This window comes from Pyrgilauda ruficollis, unplaced genomic scaffold (genome assembly GCF_017590135.1).
Source record: "Pyrgilauda ruficollis isolate IOZ18807 unplaced genomic scaffold, ASM1759013v1 scaffold129, whole genome shotgun sequence".
NCBI classification, from domain to species: Eukaryota; Metazoa; Chordata; class Aves; order Passeriformes; family Passeridae; genus Pyrgilauda; species Pyrgilauda ruficollis.
Window position 1 is genome coordinate 146,453 of NW_024511321.1, and position 20,309 is coordinate 166,761.

The window sequence follows — 20,309 nt, forward strand, 5'->3', positions numbered from 1 at the left end:
AGTGATTGGGATAACCTTTGATTTCCAGGGTGACATCACTTCCATCCCAGAGCTCGCTGACTACATTAAAGTCTTCAAGTAAGTGCTGATGGGAAGAGCTGCTTGTGGAACTGGTAATGCCTGTGAATAATTAATGGTCCTGCCTCTTAATTTCCTTTTTTTTTTTTTATCTCCCAGCCTTATGATATTCAAAATATTCAATACTTAAGTTGATTGGTTCTTAAATACAAAATTCAAGGTGTTTTCCTGCTCTGGTGCATTCTATAGCCAGCAATATGTGCTTGGATGTTTCTTAAACACATTTAATGCCCAGGAGAGAACAAACCATCCTAAAATGAGGAGTGAAACCTAAAAACCTCCCTCAAAGACTTCTCCTGGTCTGCAGGAGGCTGAGGAATTCTATCCAGCCAGGATCCCGGTCTCTCCATGCCAAAAGGAGCAGGTTAAGTTGACTCTGCCCCCTCTCAGCTTGCTCAGGATTTAGGGGGTTTTTTTTAGCTTGCTTTGACTTGGTTGGTGGTTCATGGAAACCGGGAGCGGCAGCGTCTGGACTTGGAGGAACATTTTTGGCAGCCACCACCATCTTTTGCAATTTATTGCCTGCTGCAGTGAAAGTTCTGGAAGCTGGAAACACTGATGGGATTTCACAGCAGAGCTGCAGGATAGTGGTGAGGGGGGGAAAAAGCTGCAGACAGTGAAGTAGCTCTGGAACAAACCTTTATTTTATGAATTGTTTGGTTCTGGAGCCAGAACCTGGCACTCTCTGCTCTGAAAACCCCTTCTCCCTCTCCAGAGGTGAATTAATGAGGTCTCTGCTTCTGTCTGGGCTTGTGGTCTGGCTTAATTGGGATGAAGTTTCAAGGCTGTGCCCAGCCCCTCAGTGGGTGTTTTTTCCCTCCCTTGAACAAACAAACAAACAAAAAACGTGTTCTTCCCCTTGATCTGCTGATTTGCCAATCAAATTAGGCACCACTCCGGGAGCTAATTGCCTGCAAATTGGAGCACCAGGGGATGGAGCAGCCAGGAGCTGCTGGTTCCTCAGTCAGTGCAAGCCCTAAGCCCTGGGGTTGGGGTTTGAGGCTGTCAGATTGAACACAGAATTCTGTTTGCTCCTAAAAATAGGGCTCAGGTGGTATTTTAGTGGCAGAAATGCAGTGTGAATGGTGCAATGTTTGGAGCTGTCCCAGCTCTGGATGTGCCTCTTGTCACACTTCAGCTGGGGAGGGGAACTGGGGGAGCAGTGCATGTCCCGTGTATTCCATACATTTAACTCCTGTAAATGTGTGCCTGGTGTGGCTGTAGAGATTTGGAATGGTTCTCTCTCCCCTGCCAGCCAGGTTACTGCCCTTGCCAGCTAAAATCATAGAATTCCAGAGTGTTTGGGGTTGGGATGGACTTTAAAGACCATCCTGTTCCAATCCCCTGCCATGGGCAGGGACACTTTCCCCTATCCCAGGCTGCTCCAAGCCCTGTCCAGCCTGGCTTTGGACATTTCCAGGGATCCAGGGGCAGACACAGCTGCTCTGGGCACCCTGGGCCAGGGCCTCCCCACCCTCACAAGGAAGGATTTCTTCTTCATATCCCATCTAAAATACTCTCAGCAGCTGTTTGTGAGATGAAAACACAAGAAATGCATGAGAGGCTGCAGATCCAGCCTTAGAATAAGGTTCAGAAATCAGGGAAGGTTAAAATATTCTGATACCTGGGGCTCTGTAAAAGCTCTGGGCTTGTACTGGGATGAGTTCAGCGTGCTTCACTTTGCAGGGCCACCAGTTCTCCTGCAGAATCGAGCAAAACCCATGTTTTCTGTAGAAAAGAAGGGAACTTTTTGTGCTGTGGAGTGTTTAAAAAGAAAACAAGGAGTGCACTCAGGCGTGTGCGTGACTGATGTGTCCTTGGAAGTGCTGCTTCCCCCCAGAGCCTGAGCAGAGTGGTTCCAGTTTCATGTGGTGGCTGGAGAGGCAGATTTTGCAGTGGTTCATGGACTCCTCTGTTTTTGTAGCACAGTCCTCCAGCTCCCCCCACTTTGCCCCAAATTATCTCCCTGGGATTTAGAAGTCCAAACTTGGAATTGGAGCTCAGCTCCTTGATCCAGCAGTGCAGGAATGGCTGAGCCCCCAGGCAGGAGTGGGAATAACCCAGGCTGCTGACAGCAGCTTGCCAGGGCTGAAATTCTCAGGAAACACTGAGATTTCCTGGGGAGCAGCTTGTTTTAGGAGCTCAGACCAAGTGAGATGTCCCTCCACGTGTCCTGCAGGCCCAAGAAGCTGACGTTGAAAGGCTACAAACCCTACTGGTGCACCTTCAAAGATACCTCCATCTCCTGCTACAAAAGCAAAGAGGAATCCAACGGGACTCCTTCTCACCAGATGAACCTGAGAGGTAAGAGAAGCGCAAGGTTGGGCTAAGAGAAGCTGCTTTTTGTTCCAGGAATAGGCTGCTCCTCCTGCATCTTGTTTTCCCACTGCTTTATCGCATCGGAATTCCATCCCGGGGTTGGGTAAAGGTGTGTAAAGGAATGAGGTGGCTGGTTTGATATCATGGCACAGACTTGGAGTTCCAAACAGTGGCTACATGTGATCCCATGGGGAAGCCCACCAGCCCCCCAATAGCTTTGGAAGAGAGCTTGGAGAACCATGGAATGGTGTGGGTTGGAGGGGACCTTCCAAACCTTGTTCCAACCTTCCACCTGCCCTTCTCCTTTCTGTCAGTTCTCCAAAGGATTGCACTGACTCCCATGGCAGAAACTGGAAAGAACAGACCATTTTCTTCCTCTGCTGCCTTTATTTCTCCTCCTCTCCCTGCTGCTGGTTGGGAGCAGCCTCAGTCCAGAGCTGAAATTCCTGCGGTGGCTGCCTGTCCTTATGTCAAGTGAAACATTCCTGCTCCAGCAGCTGCAGAGCTGCATTGAGCTCGTGTGTTCTCCCAGTGGAAGCAGGAGCAAGGGGGATTGCCAGGTGACCTCAGGCTGCTGTGGGAGCAAGTCCTAGCCCCCAGGACCTTTCTGGGGGCTTTTGACAAATCTGCTGTGACGGCACTTTCAGAAATCTGGAGGCGGCGTTGGCGCGGTGCCCACGCTGCCGTGGCTGGGTCGGTTCATCACCCCTGTGTTTACACAACCACTTGGAATTCTCTCCAGGCACCAGGAGTGGGATGCTCACAGCCAAATCATGGAATCCCTAATGGTTTGGGTTGGAAGGGGCTTTAAAGCCCATCCAAAGTTCCACCTCATTCCCACAGGCAGGGACACCTTCCACTAAACCAGGATGGTCCAAGCCCCACCCAGCCTGGCCTGAAACACTTCGTGGCATCCCATCATTCATCAGTAACATGGAGGGGTTTCAGGGTGACAGTCAGCACCCATCCAGTCACCTTTTCCTATCCTTTCATGAAGATTTTGGGGTGTTTGCCAGCCACTGGATCCATTTCTGATTCCAGACAGGATCCAAGAGTTCTCTGGGTGTGCGTTCACTTCGGCTTCATTGCTTTCAGATCAGGTCTTGCTTTCCCCGCCATTTTCCTGACACTTGCAGAAAGGGACATCTGACAGGTTTTTCTGTGCTGTGTGGAGTGTTCATCCCATCAGAGATGTGGGACAAACCTTTGGCAGCACTGAGATGCCACTGGAGACCTTTGGGTCAGGGAGCTTTGCTCTTTCTTTTCCTATTTTCGCTTTCTTTGCCACTTTTTAAATCATAGTTCCTCACATCCGTGCTAAACACCATCTCCCTCACTGCAGGATGTGAAGTTACCCCTGATGTGAACATCTCTGGTCAGAAGTTCAACATCAAACTCCTGATTCCAGTGGCGGAGGGGATGAACGAGATTTGGCTGCGCTGCGACAACGTAAGTTCACCTCTTGGAGTGGCCACCTCTTCAAGCTTTTCCCACCCTCCTGCTCAGGGGCTGTTCTTTAAAAAACAAATAAAAAATGCTCTCACCTGTCTGATCTCAGCATTCCAAATGTGCTCCAAGTCACCTGTGAGTTCAGAGCAGAAAATCAGCTTTGGCTTTGCTGGGTGGTTTTTGGCCACACGTTGGTTGGGTTTCTGCCTGTCTTTGTGCATGCCGGAGTCTCCTGAGGCTGGGAGGGGAATGAGGTCTCCATGGGGTGTTTTTTGAGGGGTCTGGTGTTCCCCCCATGACTGTGACAGACACATGTCCCTGTTTTGGGGGGCAGGAGACGCAGTACGCCAGCTGGATGGCCGCCTGCCGCCTGGCCTCCAAGGGCAAGACCATGGCCGACAGCTCCTACGGCATGGAAGTGCAGAACATCCTGTCCTTCCTGAAAATGCAGCATTTGAACCCAGACCCGCAGCTGATCCCGGAGCAGATCAACACCGACATCAACCCCGAGTGCCTGGTCTCTCCTCGCTACCTGAAGAAGTACAAGAACAAGCAGGTAGGTGCTGCTGTCGGCCTGGGTTGGGCTGGGCACGCGTGCCGGCGGTGGCTGGTGTTTAACACGGCGTGGTTTGGATGTTTTGGATGTCCTCACTCACTGGGATGCACGTGGTTACTAAAATGAGCTGGGACTGAAGGGTGTGGTTTGGATCCAGTACCCGGGGATGGCACCCAGCACCGGGGTTCTGCCACGTGCTGTGTGAAGTGCACGGACACGGCGGGGAACCTTCGATTGGAAATGCATTTGAAATTGCTTGGTGTTTATTTTAAACACATTCTGGGAATGGTTTGGCCCCTGCTGATAATGGTTTGGCTCCAGCTGCCCCATCTCTGCCCGGTGCTGGGGTTAAAACCCCTTCCCCTGCACAGAATCCATGGAGAAATCCCCGGGATCAGCGGAGTTGCAGTTGCTTGCAGTGCTTTATCCACACTTGGCTGTAACACGGTTTGCATATTTCTCTCTTTGCTTTTCCACTGCTTCCAAATGCCAGTCCTTGGAACATTGCTTCGGTTTTGAGTTGCTGTGACTCGTGCTTGAACTCCATCCACGCTCCATCCGATCCCTGCCTGACAGGGCTGAACTGTTCCGCACTGGGAATAAATGCAGGGTTCTCTCAAAGAGAATTACATGTCAGAACAGCAGCAAAAATAAGGAAAGCATTGCTCCGTGGCCTTTTGGTGACTTAAATCCTTCAGGCTGTTGGCTGGGGCTGGATATGATTTCTCCAAGCCCAGAAGAAGGCTGCAAGTCAGAGAAGCCGGAAAAATATAACTTTTTATTGGCACAGCACGATGATTTCCTGGCAGTGGAGTTATATTTTATATAGCCCTTATTATTCTCCTGAATAAGCCTTTATATCCCCTTGGATGGAGAAGAGGCTGCATAAATATACTATTTTAACGTATATATATAGATAGATGTATTTATATATATAAAATAATTTCTAGGTTTCCGGTAAAACAGAGGCACCTGGAAAAATATTAGCTTGGAGAACTTGCTTACTGTGCAGGTATCCTGGTTATAAAAATAAAATCCATGGAATAGTGGGGATGGGCATGATGGGGATGATCCCAGTCAAGATGTGGCCATGGTGTGGACACCAGGGCCCTCATAGGCATCAGCTAAGCTGCAGATTTAGGATTTTCCTCGGTGGCCAGAGGCAAAGCTTGGAGCAGCAGAGGATGTTTGCTGAGAGGAATGAGGGATGGAGGCTGCAGGAATGTCAGGAATTTGACCACAAGGGTCCTTCTGAGGCACAGGGGAGGAGGAGGAGGCTGTGCAGCCAACAGGAGTTGCTGGAATGGGAATTGGCTGTGGATTTATGGAGGCTCTTGAGTTCTCACCAGCCCCAAACGCACTGGGGTGATGTTTGTCTCCACGTGCAGCAGCGTAGGGTTGGCAGGTTGGGATTGGAAGCACCAAATCCTATATGAAAATTTAAAAAACTGACCCAAAATAGGGATTTTCAGAGTTCCCAGGTGCCTTGCCAGAGTTTGGTGTCAGAGCCAGCTGGGGCAGACATGTCTCTGAGAAGCACAGCTGATGTTCCTTTCATCTGTTTGTTGTCCCAAGCAGCATCCCAATCATTTCTCCACACATCCCAAACAGAAGGATCTGCTGTGCTCAGAGTGAGCTCCTGAGCTTCCTCTCGAGCTTCTCCGGCCAGAGAGTGGCCTGGAGTTTGTGCAGAGATGTGGAGAGGAAAATGAGGCCATGAACCCACCTCTGAACTGGCAGCTTCTCCCTCCCCTTCACCCTCCAGCAGGACCACAGAATCACAGAATATCCTGAGTGGAAAGGGACCCACAAGGATCAGAGTCCAGACCCCCAAACAATCCTACTCTGGGCATCCCTGGCAGCGCTGTCCAAAGGCTCCTGGAGCTCTGGCAGCCTCGGGGCTGTGCCCATTTCCTGGGGAGCCTGGGCAGTGCCAGCACCCTCTGGGGGAGGAACTTTTCCTGAAATCCGTCCCAAACCATCTCAGGACCAAAACCATCTCTCCACAATGCCAGGGCCCAGCTGGGGTCACTCCAGTGCTCCAGCAGGGCCGGCATGAGCGAATCTCTGCTCGCTTGTCCCTGCTCATATTCCCTTCGGCTGCTTTTCCACCTAAGGAATTGTGCATGTGGTTTGTTTTGGTTTGTTTTTTTTTTTTTTTTTGCTTGAACTTTGGTTTGCAGTTAATTTACACTTTTTCTTTGCTTTGTTGCCATATTTCTGATTGCTTTTTTTTCTTTCTGCCTCCTTTTCTTTTTTTTTATTTTTTCATTTCGCCTTGCCATCTTCAGCCAGGCTATGTAAGAGACTTGGTAAGTGACAGCAACAATAAAATTAAGATAAACTTAAAATAAACTTAATCTAGAGCCCCTTTGGTTTAGAGAGCAGCAGTGAAAGCACTAACAAAACCTGCACCCTCCCCGTGACACTTGGGCCCTGGTAGGTTTTTATAACAGTCCCCAGTGATTTATGGGGTAAAACCGGAAACCCTACACCACAAATTTGCGTTGTTGTTCGCTCACATCCTTAAAGTTCCCGAGAGCATGAGTGGCTCTTTGCCTCCAGACAGCTCTGATCTATATTTGCTTTCCTGTATCTGGAGATGGGAAGCTCCACGTGGGCTCTGAGCAGTCAGAGCTGAAATAAAGCCTCAGGGGAGGAATTATTGATTATCTGCGCTCGGATCCGCGGCGGCTCTCCAGCCGCTCCCGTGCGCGTGGCAGCGGAGGTGGCACCGAGGTCCCCTGTCCCCTGACCCCGCTGTGTCTCGCCGCCTGCAGATCACGGCGCGCATCCTGGAGGCTCACCAGAACGTGGCCCAGATGAGCCTCATCGAGGCCAAGATGCGCTTTATCCAAGCCTGGCAGTCGCTGCCAGAGTTCGGCATCACGCACTTCAACGCAAGGTGGGTGGTGCTGCGGGGCTGGGCTGGAGGAGTTTCCTTCATGGATGCAGGAGTGATACCCTGGAATCATCATGGAATGGGTTGGGTTGAGTTGGATTGGGTTGGGTTGGTTTGGAGTGGGTTGAGTTGGGTTGGTTTGGGTTGGGTTGCATTGGGTTGTGTTGGATTGGGTTGAGTTGGGCTGCATTGGGTTGGGTTGAGTTGGATTGGATTGGGTTGGGTTGGTTTGGGTTGGGATGCATTGGATTGGGTTGGGTTGCATTGAGTTGTGTTGGATTGGATTGGGTTGGGCCACCTTGGATTGGCTTGGGTTGGGTTGAGGTGGATTGGATTGGTTTGGGTTGGGATGCATTGGATTGGGTTGGGTTGCATTGGGTTTTGTTGGATTGGGTTGGGTTGGGCCGCCTTGGATTGGGTTGGGTTGGGTTGGTTTGGTTTGGGTTGCATGGGGTTGGGTTGGGTTGGGTTGCATTGGGTTGTGTTGGATTGGGTTGGGCTACCTTCTGTTGGGTTGGTTTGGTTTGGGTTCCATGGTGTTGGGTTGGGTTGGGTTGGTTTGGTTTGGGTTGCATTGGGTTGTGTTGGATTGGGTTGGGCTGCCTTGGATTGGATTGAGTTGCCTTGGGCTGCCTTGGGTTTGGCTGCGTTGGGTTGGGTTGGAAGGGATCTCAAAGTTCATCTCATTCCAACCCCCTGCCATGGGCAAGGACATCCCTGTGCCCATCCTTGGCTGGGGAAGTCACGCTGCAGCTGAAATTAGAAACATGAGCTGCTCTGATTTATAAAAACGATTTGACAAGTAAACTCAGCTGCTGGGTTTGTGTGTCTCACTTGTTTTTCTCAATCCCTCTGCCAGGTTCCAGGGTGGGAAGAAGGATGAGCTGATCGGCATCGCCTACAACCGGCTGATCCGCATGGACGCCAGCACGGGCGACGCCGTCAAGACCTGGCGCTTCAGCAACATGAAACAGTGGAATGTCAACTGGGAGATCAAAATGGTGAGATGTGTCTGCCACCCCGTCCTCTCCCCTGCTCCTGCCAGTGAGACAGGAACCATTCCTGGCATCCTGGAATCCCAAATGAGTTGGGTTGGAAGGGACCTTAAAGCTCATCTTGTTCCAACCCCCTGCCATGGGCCTTCCACGATCCCAGGTTGCTCCAAACCCCATCCAGCCTGGCCTGGGACACTTCCAGGGATCCAGGGGCAGCCACAGTAAATCTGGGCATGCTCACCGTGCTCACAGCCAGGAATTCCCAATTCCCAATCTCCCATCCATCCCTGCCCTCTGGCAGTGGAAGCCATTCCCTGTGTCCTGTCCCTCCATCCCTTGTCCCCAGTCCCTCTCCAGCTCTCCTGGAGTTCCTTTAGGCACTGGTGGAGTTGTGTGTGACCCCTAAGAAAAAACCCTGAATCTTTCTCTTCTGTAGCCAGGAATTATTTTCTCCATTCTCTGAACTCCACGCAATTAAATGAAGTGAAACCTCAGCTCTGATGCTCAGGCCCCATCCTAACCCATATCACAAATATACATGGCCTTATCCATACTAAAATTCCTTTCCTTTGCTGTACAACTCAGACTTTCATGTAAATAGCAAACAAAACTGAGTAGTTCCTTCCCCAAGCTCTGAGATGGGCTTTCCCCCTGCTGTTACATTTGGATGCACAAATTTTTGGGCTCCTTTTTGGCAGAACACGCAATTAAAACTGCCAGGGACACGTGAGGGCTGTTCTCCTGCAGTTTGCAGCTCATTAAGAGTTGCTGGAAAAATTATTCAGCGTCCCCCTCTGCCTCAGAGTCATTGTTTTGACTCAGTTGCAAGCCCAGATATCCCAATTATCCAGCTTGGATACTCTGCTGGGAATCCCCATCCCTCCTGCAGAGCTGTCAGTGATGGGGGGACAAAAAGAGAACGAGCATCAATAAATGAATGGTTTGTTCAGTCACTCCAAAATGAGCTCCCCCAGCCCCCATAAGGTATTTCAGTGGCCAAAATTCAACTTAGAAAACCAGGGAAAAGTGCAGAGAAAGCCCAGACTTCAACAGGTCTGTGCCCAGTCCCTGCTTCCCTGGAAGCAGGGAAAGTGTGACCATGTTCTCACCATGGAGAGGTGGAAACACACTGGGGGATTGTTTCTGAGTCATGGGAGAATACAAGGGGTAATGGTAATTAAATAAATAAATGAATGGATAAATAAATATAAAACAATACAAAAGGCAATAAACAGTATTTCAGTATCTAAATATTTGAATAAGAGTCATAGGATATTTAAAGGAGGAAGGAACTCATAAGAATCCTCGAGGCCAAATTACCATTCCCAGGATCCCACAATGGTTTGGGTTGGCAGGGACCTTAAAGATCAACTCATCCCACCCCTGCCACGGGCAGGGACACCTTCCACTATCCCAGGTGCTCCAAGCCCTGTCCAACCTGGCCTTGGACACTTCCAGGGAATCCAGGGGCAGCCACAGCTGCTCTGGGCACCCTTGGCCAGCCCCACACAGAAAAGAATTCCTTCCCAATCTCCCATCCATCCCTCCATCTCTGGCAGTGGGAGCCATTCCCTGTGTCCTGTCCCTCCATCCCTTGTCCCCAGTCCCTCTCCAGCTCTCCTGAAGCCCCTCCAGGCCCTGCCAGGGGCTCTGAGCTCTCCCTGGAGCCTTCTCCTCTCCAGGGGAGCACCCGCTGGCTCCAGAGCAGAGGAGCCCCAGCCCTTGGCTTCCTCTGGGCTCACTCCTACATTGGCACCACAAAATTTTGCTTAGGCATTAGAAACCCATCTGAACACCCCGAAAAACCAGGGAGAAGGGAAGCAAGGGAAGCAGCAGCTCCCTGGGGAGGGCAGGGCGGGCTGAGCTGAGCGTGCCCCCGCAGGTGACGGTGGAGTTCGCGGACGAGGTGCGCGTGTCGTTCATCTGCACCGAGGTGGATTGCAAGGTGGTGCACGAGTTCATCGGGGGCTACATCTTCCTGTCCACGCGGGCCAAGGACCAGAACGAGAGCCTGGACGAGGAGATGTTCTACAAACTGACCAGTGGCTGGGTGTGAGCCCCGCCAGCCTCGCCCCCGCGAGCCCCCACGGCCATATTCATGTTTAACTTTCCAAAGCTGTCCTTTGAGATAATGCTGCTTAATAAAGTAAGCTTGAAATGTATCTTTTTTTTTTTTTTTTTTTTTTAAAATTTGGTTTTTTGGTTGGGTTTTTTTTTTTTTTTTTTTTTTTTTTTAACAATTGGATTTTTGGTTTTTTTTTTTGTTGTTTTGTTTTGTTTTGTTTTTCTTTCTTTTTTTTTTCTTTTTTTTTTTTTTTTTTTTTTTTTTTGCATTACCAGATCAGTTAATCTGTGTGCACTAATGAGCACTTCTGTTAATTTGCTATAACCAGACCGTGTCTGGGCAGGGTGACAGTGACCCACAGATCCAGACTCCGATGGGCAGACCAGGATAAAGATTTAACTGACTTAAAAAAGCCAATTTTTGAAGAGAACTCTAAGCCATCTTCTTGTAAAGCCATCCAAGGCTAACCTATATGAAGTCTATTTATCATGTTTAATGCATGAGTGTTTTATTTCCTTTTTTTTTGTGTTTTTATTCTGTACATTTGACATGTTTGAAGTCGTCCTGCTCCCAAGCAGAGCTGCCATCTCTCCTCTCACACTACACCAGGACTCTGAAGGTGCCTGACATGACTTTGAGGATAGTTTTGTGTGGCCTCGAAGATGATCTTCTGTTAGTCTGTTATAGCTTGGTTTTATTTGTTTAACTTGCCTTTTGATAATCATTTATATTGTCTTTTTTTTTTTAATTTTATTTGTACACCGTATTGTATTATGACACTTTTAGTATTCACCAGCATAGTCACTGTTCTGCCTCTGATATGCAAATTTTTTCATTATGATATGAAGTAAAAGGTTTATGAAGTAAAGGTTTTTGTGTAACTAATGTAAAAAACCACAAATTTTATAAAGTTGTACAGTTTTTGTAACTAGTCTCACAAGCCAGCTAGGATATTGCATAGATCAGCAGTAACTGTAGGATGTCTGGAAGGGGTACGGGGACAAACCAAGGAATAAAAAACCCACAAAAAATACAATTTCAGTCCAGTAAATTTTGATTAAGTTAAAGGGGATTCCAGAGCTGTGCCACAACACCCTCAGTAGCTGATCCCTGGGGCCAGGACCACCAGGTTCATTAAGCCATTCCCACATTAACGCTAACGAGGAGGGATCCCGTGCCCACCTAATGCCAAGGAATATCCAGTGTTGCGTTCCCATAGTCCGTGGTATCAAGACTATGTTCAAATACATTTTATTTTAAATAAAAGTCAAATCTTCTATTTAACATTCAGCTGCCACTCCTGGTTTTTGGGGTCTACCTGTGCTATGGAAAGGCCATAAACAATTCCATAGGGTGGAGCCATCCCAGCCTTGGGCTCCTTCCTGCTGCCTTATCCCAGGTTTCCTGAAACAAATTCCACCAAAAAGTTACAAAATTCTGAAATGGTTTGGGTTGGAAAAGACCTTAAAGCTCAGCTTGTTCCACCTCCTGCCAAAGACAGGGACAAATCCCACTATCCCAGGCTGCTCCAAGCCCTGTCCAGCCTGGCCTTGGGCACTTCCAGGGATCCAGGGGCAGCCACAGCTTCTCTGGGCACCCTGTGCCAGGGCCTCACTTCCCTCAGCCAGGAATTCCTTCCCAATCTCCCATCCATCCCTGCCCTCTGGCAGTGGGAAGCTATTCCCTGTGTCCTGTCACTCCAGGCCCTTGTCCAAGTCCCTCTCCAGCTCTCTTGGAGTCCCCTGTAGATCCCACACCCTGGCCCGGCAGTGGGAAGCAGCCCAGGGATTCAGGGAATCACAGGATCTGAGCTGAACCCACCACTAAACCACGTCCCCAGCTGCCACATCCACAAAGCTTTTACATCCCTCCAGTGACTCCACTGCTACCCTGGGCAGCTGTGCCAGTGCCTGACCATTCCATCAAGGAATTTCCCCTAATAATTCCCCTAATATCCAACCTAAGCCTCCCCTGGCACAAATTCATCTCCCCATTTCCGCACCGATCCTTTCACACCCTGTGCCCCGGGACTGGCTGCACCCTTGCTCCATAAAATCCAGGATAAGGAAGGGGTGGCCTGGTGGGGCTGGGCAATTCCTCCCACTCCCAACAGCAGCACCCAGGACGTGCCAGGGATGCTCCCAATCCTGCCCCACGCCCCAGGGCTCATTCTTTGGGATGCAGCAAGTCCGGGCAGCTCCGAGACACGCGAGCGGAGGGCGGCGAGCACGCTCCTGGCAGGCAGCACCAGGATCTCGGCTGGAACGGCTCCAAAACTGGGTGTGTGATGGGGAAAAACATTCACCTCCTATTGCCTCGCTGGAAAACATTCACCTCCTATTGCCCAGCCTGAGGCTGGGCAGGATGGGGAGGTGAAAAGATGGATCCGGTGCCCTTGGTCCCCAGGCGAGCTGCAGGGCTGGCCTGGCCGGAGCTGGGGGAGGTGATGGGGCAGGAAACGCTGAGCAGAAAAGGAGAGGAGGTCGGGAAGGGCCATGGGAAGGCAGAGGATGCTGTCAACCACAGCCCTTCCCCACACGGCCCCCGAGGGTGGGAGCTGGGAGAAGTCGGGTGGGGAAGCGGTGCTGGAAACAGGGAAGGGTCCCGAGGTGATCCAAAGGAGTTTCCCAGGAGTTTCCAGGATCTTTCCTAGATGAAAACTTCCTTTCTCCTTGGATGAAAAGATGTAAGTGGTAATGAGCAGAGAGGGGTTAAAAATGATGTGGTTCTCCTAAAATCTGGAGAAGCCTCAGATAAAATTTGGCACAGATGGGAGCGGCCACACGCTGAGGATGGACAGGGGTGAGGAGGAAGCATGAGGAGCACACTGGAAAAGGGATTAAGGAGGAAAATGGGGAGAGCTGGAGCCCATTGGAAAGGAAGGATGATCCACCTCAGGGACAGGCAGCAGAGAGGACAAAGAGGTTTGTGGTTGTTTGCTCCATGATCCTGAGCCAAAGGAAAACCAGGATGTGGTGGGCACATCCCACCACCCAGAAGAATTCCAGCGATGTGGAAATCACAGGCCAGCTGGGTTTGGGGTGTCTGGGCATCAAACCCAGCAGCAGAGGATCAGGAGGGTCTTGGCAAGACAAGGCACAGCCAGACCCAGTTCCTGCAGCTCCAGGAACTGGAAGAAGACACGGAGATTTATTTTGCTGACACAGGGAAATCTGGCTGTGGTTGTTTCTTTTGGGTAACGAAAGGAGCAATCCAAATTAAAACCCAAACCAAAACCCAGGAGAAGCCAGCCCGTGGGTGTCCCCAGCCCCGGGGTGAGTCAGCCTCTGGGAGGGAAAGCTGTGACTGCCTGGCATCCACAAACCGGGGGCTGTGCTTGGGAAAGAGGAATTATTTCCAACTTCCAGTGATAAGCACACGATCGGGAGGGAGATTCAAAGCCAACAGGGCTGCTCCAACCTCGGTTTAACAAAAGAAGCGGCAGAGATGCCTGAAAATGGGACAACTCCAGCCCTCCAACAGCAGCAGGGCCAGGGGGACGATGTTCCTCCCCTGCTGACCCCGCTGCAGGACCTTGAGGAGGGGAAAAGGAAAAAATAAATCATTTTTTTTGGCAAGGTACTGATGCAAACCGGCTGCCAGGCTGCAAATGCACCTCTCTGAATGCAGCAGGGGATGCCTGTGTGAGCCAGGCATGGCCTGGGGGGATCGGCTGGGATTCCTACAGCGTTTTAAGCCCCAAGTAATTTAATGCCGTGCAGATGAGCGAGTCCCGGGGCGGGTTTGGAGCGGGATCGGCGGAGTTTTGGATGCGGGAGAAGTTTGCAGACGCACAGGTATTTTTTAAAAACAGCAATAAAAGAAATATCTCCCCAGCAGGGCTGTCCCCTGCAGCAGGCAGATGGAGACATCCTGCTGACAGGAATTGATGGAAAAGAGACATTTGGGGAAGCTGCTGATTTCCCATCCTTGGAAATTTTCAAGATTAAGTGGATGGGGCTTGGAGCAACGTGGGATAGTGGAAGGTGTCACTGGTCATGGCAGGGGGTTGGAAGGAGATGATGTTTAAGGTCCTTTCCAGCCCAAAACATTCCATGATTCTGTGATTCTTCTCTAACACAAACTGATCCCCAAGCACTCCAAAAGGAGCTGGGTTATTCCCTCCACCCAGGACACGTGGGTTTCCAAAAGTCCTCCCGTTCCTCCCGCCCCAGGGGCTTTGCTGTGCCGGGCAGGGGCTGAGAAAGCTCCTTAAATGAATCCGTAGTAAACCCAAAGCGGATGAGTCACGGCAGTGTCTCGGGAAGCACACTGGAGACTTTCCAGCCTCCAGGCCGGGCAGGGGCTCCTGGGTGGCCCAGCAGCACTGCCCTGCCTGGGAGCAAAGCCATCTCCCAAATTCCCGGGGCTCACACCAAGGGGGAATGCCAGAGCTTCACCCGACCTTGCCCTGCCTCGTCCGACCTCTCCAAGCCCCTCGGGGGGGTTGAGCATCCCAGGGCTGGGACCAGCAGCACCTTTCACCCCGACCTGCCCCACACAGGGACCCTCTGAGGGCACTCAGGACCAGCAGGGATGTTCCTGGAATTGATTAGGGATGCAGGAAAGGCAGACCTGGTGTCGCCAGAGCCAGGATCCAGCGCAGAGCTGGAACCACACACGGATGTGGATGTGCCTGGTTCTGTCTGGCCTCATTTCCCAGGTGTATTATCCCTCATCTCCGATGCAGGAAGGGATGCTGAGGATCCAAAGCCTTCCAGAGTGACAGCACCAGGAGTGCTTTAATGGGTCTAATTAAATCCGGGCGGATCAGTGACCGCTCCTGCGGCTCCAAACCTTTCTGGAGACCAGTGGGGGTTTTATTTGTTTGCTTTCAGTCTCACAAGAGCCCCGGGTGCTTTGATTTGCAGCCCTGAGGCACTAAACAGATAAAAGTTCCATAAATATCTGCTGGATGTTATAGATCTGAAACAAATAAAGTGCCCCCCTGCTCACTGCTCTTCCCGTAAGCAGCAGTGCGATCCTGGCCTGCTCCCGTTTCCATCGGCATCCCAGCCTTTCCTTTGAAATCCCCTGCATCCCTCCAGCTGTTCCACATATTTCAGGCTTCAGTCTCCCCCCAGAAACTGCTCCTTTGGTTTCCCTTAAGCTCTCCCGTCTGGTTTTCATAATCCCAGGATGCAAGCGGGGACTTTTCCCAGGCCGAAGGTCTGCGATCCCTCGGGATGCAAACCTGGATCTTCCCCTGCTGATGGGCTGTGGGGGAGAGGATGGGAAACTCCAGTTTAAGAAGGACTTGAAATCCTAACATGCCAAATTCATCCCAGAAAAGCTGCCAGGGAGCTCACATCAGTGTGATCAGCACTTGATCTGATCCGAGGAAGAGGCTGTGGAGCTGCATTTCAGGAGTTTTTCTTTTTTTAGCTTGACACAGGAGCAGCAAAATATTTCCCGAATTCCCAAGTGACTCAGAAAGGCCAATCCCATATTTCACAGTGGCTCAAATAGGCAGGAACCTGTCAGATACTGAAATCATTCAGAAAATTTTCCCTTTGATCCCCAGCTAGGACAAAGAGTTGGTAACAGAGCTCCCCTGTGCTGTCAGCTCCCGGTGAAGCTGCAGATTCCCAGCTGGTGGGAAGCCTCTGCTTGGAAAACTCCCACTCCCCCTCCCCTGAGAATGCAGCAGTTTGAGCAAATAAAGCATTTGCTCTGGGTTTTATTTTTGGCTTTTGGTCAACAGCTGGTCCGTCCCTAATGAGTGAGCTGGGCTTTGATTTCCTGCCTGGAGAAGGGGGTGAGAAATGGGAGAGGATCTGGGTTAGAAATTTGACTCACACCAGTGATCCCAGCTGGGATTTACTCCTATTAGTCCTTTGCCTGGGGACATGTCCCAAAGAGAGGCCCTGGAACAGCTCAGGAACAAGCTTAGGGGTCACAGGGGAACTGCAGGGGTGCCCAGAGAAAGTGAAGCTCCTGATCCCAGGCTGTGCAAGGACAGGCAGCACACTGCCCTCCAAACTGGGCTCAGGGAATGGGATGGCAGTGGCTCTGTTCTTCCCCTTGTGCAATTCCTTAATCATCATCACAGAACCCCAGAATGGTCTGAGTTCAGAGTGGCTTTAAATCCCATCTCATTCCATGGGCAGGGACACCTTCCACTGTCCCAGGTTGCCCAGAGCCCCATCTGACCTGGCACAGAAAACTCCCAGTGATGGGGCAGCCACAGTTCCTCTGGGCACCCTGTGCCAGGACCTCACCATCCTCACAGCCAGGAATTTCTTCCCAATATCCCATCTAAACTTGCCCTCTTTTCCACATCTTTTGTTTCAGAGCATTTGAGCTCTCCCCCACCAGTGGGAGATGGGACGCTGGTCCCAGGGGAATGAGCCCATCAAATTCCTGCTCACCCACGGGCAGGGATGGCCAGAGCTCACCTGGGAAAAACCAGGTTCCTGGTATCCCTAATGGCTCCCAGCAGATTTAGGCAGGAGGGCAAAGAGCTGCTGTGACCCTGAGGAAAGAGTTTTGTGAGTTTTGCTTTTCCCCTGATGAGGCAGCGAGAGTGAGGAGAGCTCTTGGGAATGGCAAACCTGGGGAGAAGCCAGCCCGTCCTTCCAGAGGGACAGGGCTACCCCTGGGCCACCTCCAGCCCCCATCCATGCTGTGTCCCACCCCGGGTGGCCCTCTGGAGGGACCACATCTGATCCACATCATCTCCCAGCTGAAAATCCTGTGCCAGGCCCTTCCAGGGATGCAGCCTTACAGCCAGGGGCTCCCTGGAACTCAGGAGGAGCCGCGGGGTCCGGCTGATGGCCGTGGGCAGCTGCTTCATCTCCTGAATGTTTTTCTCCTTCCCATAAACTGGAGGAGAGGGTGGGAATATGTCTGAGACTGGGAAATGATGGCAAGGAGGGAGAGGGATGTAAATCTTGCAAAACACTGAAGTGACAGATCCTGGAAGAGAACTGGAGTGAGAGCAGGGAATGTTGCTGGTGGGGGAATGTGGAGGAGATGAAGAGCCAGGGTGGATGTGCCCCTGGCACAGCGTGGAGCAAAGGGAAGAGCCTGGCCCCAGCTGCTCCCCCAGCACCCACATTGTCCCACATGTCCACAGGGCCTGGAAATGACAGCACCTGGAACCTCCAAGTCTCGAGCCTGGCCCCAGCTGCTCCCCCAGCACCCACATTGTCCCACATGTCCACAGGGCCTGGAAACCTCCAAGTCTAAATTTGTCCTTCAAGCCCTCTGTGACCAAGTCAATCCAAACGATGCCGTTAATTAGGCAGAGTTCAAAAACATCCCTGTGGGATTTCCTGCCTCCTCCTGCTCCCCTACAGCTGTGCCACAAGGTAGGAGAAAGGAGGAAAGCTCATAAAGCAGAATTAAGGCAAGATGCTCTGTAGAGCATCCCTGATTCATCATTTTCCTTTCATTTTGAGGGACCCCCATCCTCCCCTGTTCCACACAGCCCCAAAGCACAGCTCACCTTCCCCATCCCAAGCATGCAACACGTGTCAGCTCTCCAAGGAACGCTGGGCTTCATTAAATTCAGGTCACTAAACTCCAGGGGAGCACCCAGGCACTGGCAGGGATCTCTCATTGTCTGCACAGCTGCAGGAGCAGCTCCAGACACGGAAGAAGCTGAAATCTGATGTGTAATAACTCCACCTAGAGGGAAAAGGGACTGGGAGAGAAGGGCCACGGGTGAGCACAGCAGGGCTGAGCACATTCCCATCCTGGCACAGAGAAGGGATGGCCACTGGGACAACAGTGGCATGGTCACAGAATTGTGGCATCACAGAAGGGATGGGGCATCAGGTGACAGTCAGGGGGCAAATGCCATCTTGGTGCCACCTTGGTGGAAGGGGAAAAGGCAGAAGCTGCTATTTACTCACTAATCCAGGAGAACAGCCTATGGAACCCACAGTGTGCTCATTTAGTACAGGAAGATCTGTCATCCTCAGTGCTCTGCCTGTGGCTGATGGGAAAATGTCCTTTTACCCCAAATGTCCAGAGTCACCTGCAGTGTGCACACCCCTGGACCTGCAGCACTCTGGGATCAGAAGCACCATTTGGGCTGCATCCCCCATTTCCCACCCCAAGGCCAGATTTGTGCTGGATCTGATCCCAGCTCCAATTTTTTTGGGATGAGGCGATACTATTTTACTTCCCATAAAACAGCCACATCCAAAGGAGGGTGAGACCCATAATTAAGTTGGAGCATTTTTTGTTGTATTTTTAAAGCCTTGACTCGGACTCTGAGCCAGGATATTGGAGCATTAATAAGGGGAGATGTTGTCAGCTTTAGGTAGGGATTTTCTCCGTGAAAAAAAAGTGGGTTTGGGACATGGGCAGGAAAGATGGGAAAACCTGGAGACACCAAACACTCCTGTATTTTTAAAGCCTTGACTCGGACTCTGAGCCAGGATATTGGAGCATTAATAAGGGGAGATGTTGTCAGCTTTAGGTAGGGATTTTCTCAAAAAAAAAAAAGTGGGTTTGGGAAATGGGCAGGAAAGATGGGAAAACCTGAAGACACCAAACACTCTCAGCCTCCATGGATGGCAGGCTGGGGCTGCAACACCCCTGTGGCTCTGAAGACTTTCTGGGCAGTTAAATTACATTTGGCTGCTTGTTTAAAGATGGGATAATTATTTCCAGCGAGGCAGACATGGTCCAGATGCACTTCTCCTTCCATAACTGCACTAACACTATCCCAAACCCCAAGGAAATGCCATTTTCCAGGCCCAGGAAGCCATCTGGATGGCAGCAGAGCTTTGCCAGGTTTCCTCTTGACTTTATTAAGCTGGAGCAGATATTTAGTATCTCATTATCTGTCTGCAGGAAACACTTGGGGAGACAGAGCAGCATCTTTCTCTCCAGGAGATAAACAGGCACTGCATCCTCTGCAAAATCCAGGTGTCTGGAGCTGGTTTGTGCAGCTCTTCTGACATTTCCACCCCTCAGGATTTGTTTGTGGCTGGGTACAGCCCTGGCTGTGAGAGGTTAAAAGGGCCAAAGAGGCCGATCCCTGGGTATTCCAAGCCCTGAGCATGTTTCCAAAACAGAATGTAAACACTTTTATTGCGGCAAGGATTCCTCTGCTCTTCCTGCCTTGTGTCATGCAGCCGAAGGAAAAGGAGAGCACTTTTTCTCTCCTCATAAAGCCGGGTGTGTTCAGGCTCTGACACTGACATCAAACAAGTGCATGGCTCCCTTCCCATCTTTCTGGCTGTCCCACAGTCATGGATTTGCAATTTCCCTGCTGACAAATCCAGAGCAGCCAAAGGAGATCACTTTGCTGGAGTTTTGGGAGTTTTTTTCCCCACTGCAACAGAAAATGTCACAGTGGAACAGGCAGAGAGGAGATGTGGAAATGAGGAAGCAGTGGAAAGGTGTTATTTCAACTTTCCCCTTGGTCTTCAGCAGCCAAATCCTGGCCTCAGAGATAGCAGGGAGCTGTGGATCCTTGTCGGCCTTGGAAAGAATTCCAGAATATCCTGAGCTGGAAGGGACCCCCAAGGACCAGCTCCCTGGAAGGTGCCTGTGCTCATCTGGGGTTGGTCTCCTTCTCCAGGCAGCACTGACAGAACCAGGGGACACAGCCTCAAGCTGTGCCAAGGGAAATACAGGCTGGATATCAGTTTTTTTACAGAAAGGGTGGTAAAGTTCTGGAATGGCTGCCTGGGGAGGTGGTGCAGTCACCATCCCTGGTGTGTTTAACAAAGCCTGGATGTGGCACTGGGAGCCAGGGTTGGGGTGAGCTCTTGGGGCTGGGCTGGACTCCATGATCCTGAAGGTCTCTCCTGACCCAGGGATTCTGTGAATTCTGTGGATCAGAGTCCAGCTCCTGGTCCTGCCCAGACCCCCCAACAATCCCACCCTGGGCATCCCTGGCAGTGGTGTCCAAACCCCCCTGGAGCTCTGGCAGCCTCAGGGCTGTGCCCATTCCCTGGGCACTGCCAGCACCCTCTGGATGAA

General features: G+C 51.1%; 1 protein-coding gene across 4 annotated transcripts in view; it reads left to right on the top strand.

Moving 5' to 3' along the window:
- FERMT2 (FERM domain containing kindlin 2) overlaps positions 1–11,648 on the top strand; it is a 50,575-nt gene extending 38,927 nt beyond the window's left edge. For 2 of the 4 annotated variants that reach the window (XM_041458559.1, XM_041458561.1), the window contains 9 exons: positions 29–78; positions 2,258–2,382; positions 3,740–3,846; positions 4,181–4,402; positions 6,694–6,714; positions 7,183–7,307; positions 8,164–8,305; positions 10,182–10,445; positions 10,924–11,648. In XM_041458559.1, the coding sequence (XP_041314493.1) occupies positions 29–78; positions 2,258–2,382; positions 3,740–3,846; positions 4,181–4,402; positions 6,694–6,714; positions 7,183–7,307; positions 8,164–8,305; positions 10,182–10,355 (966 nt within the window). In that variant the 3' untranslated portion in view covers positions 10,356–10,445; positions 10,924–11,648. The remainder of the gene's footprint in view (positions 1–28; positions 79–2,257; positions 2,383–3,739; positions 3,847–4,180; positions 4,403–6,693; positions 6,715–7,182; positions 7,308–8,163; positions 8,306–10,181; positions 10,446–10,923) is intronic. The other 2 variants (XM_041458560.1, XM_041458562.1) reach the window with 1 other exon arrangement.
- Positions 11,649–20,309: the final 8,661 nt, after the last annotated feature.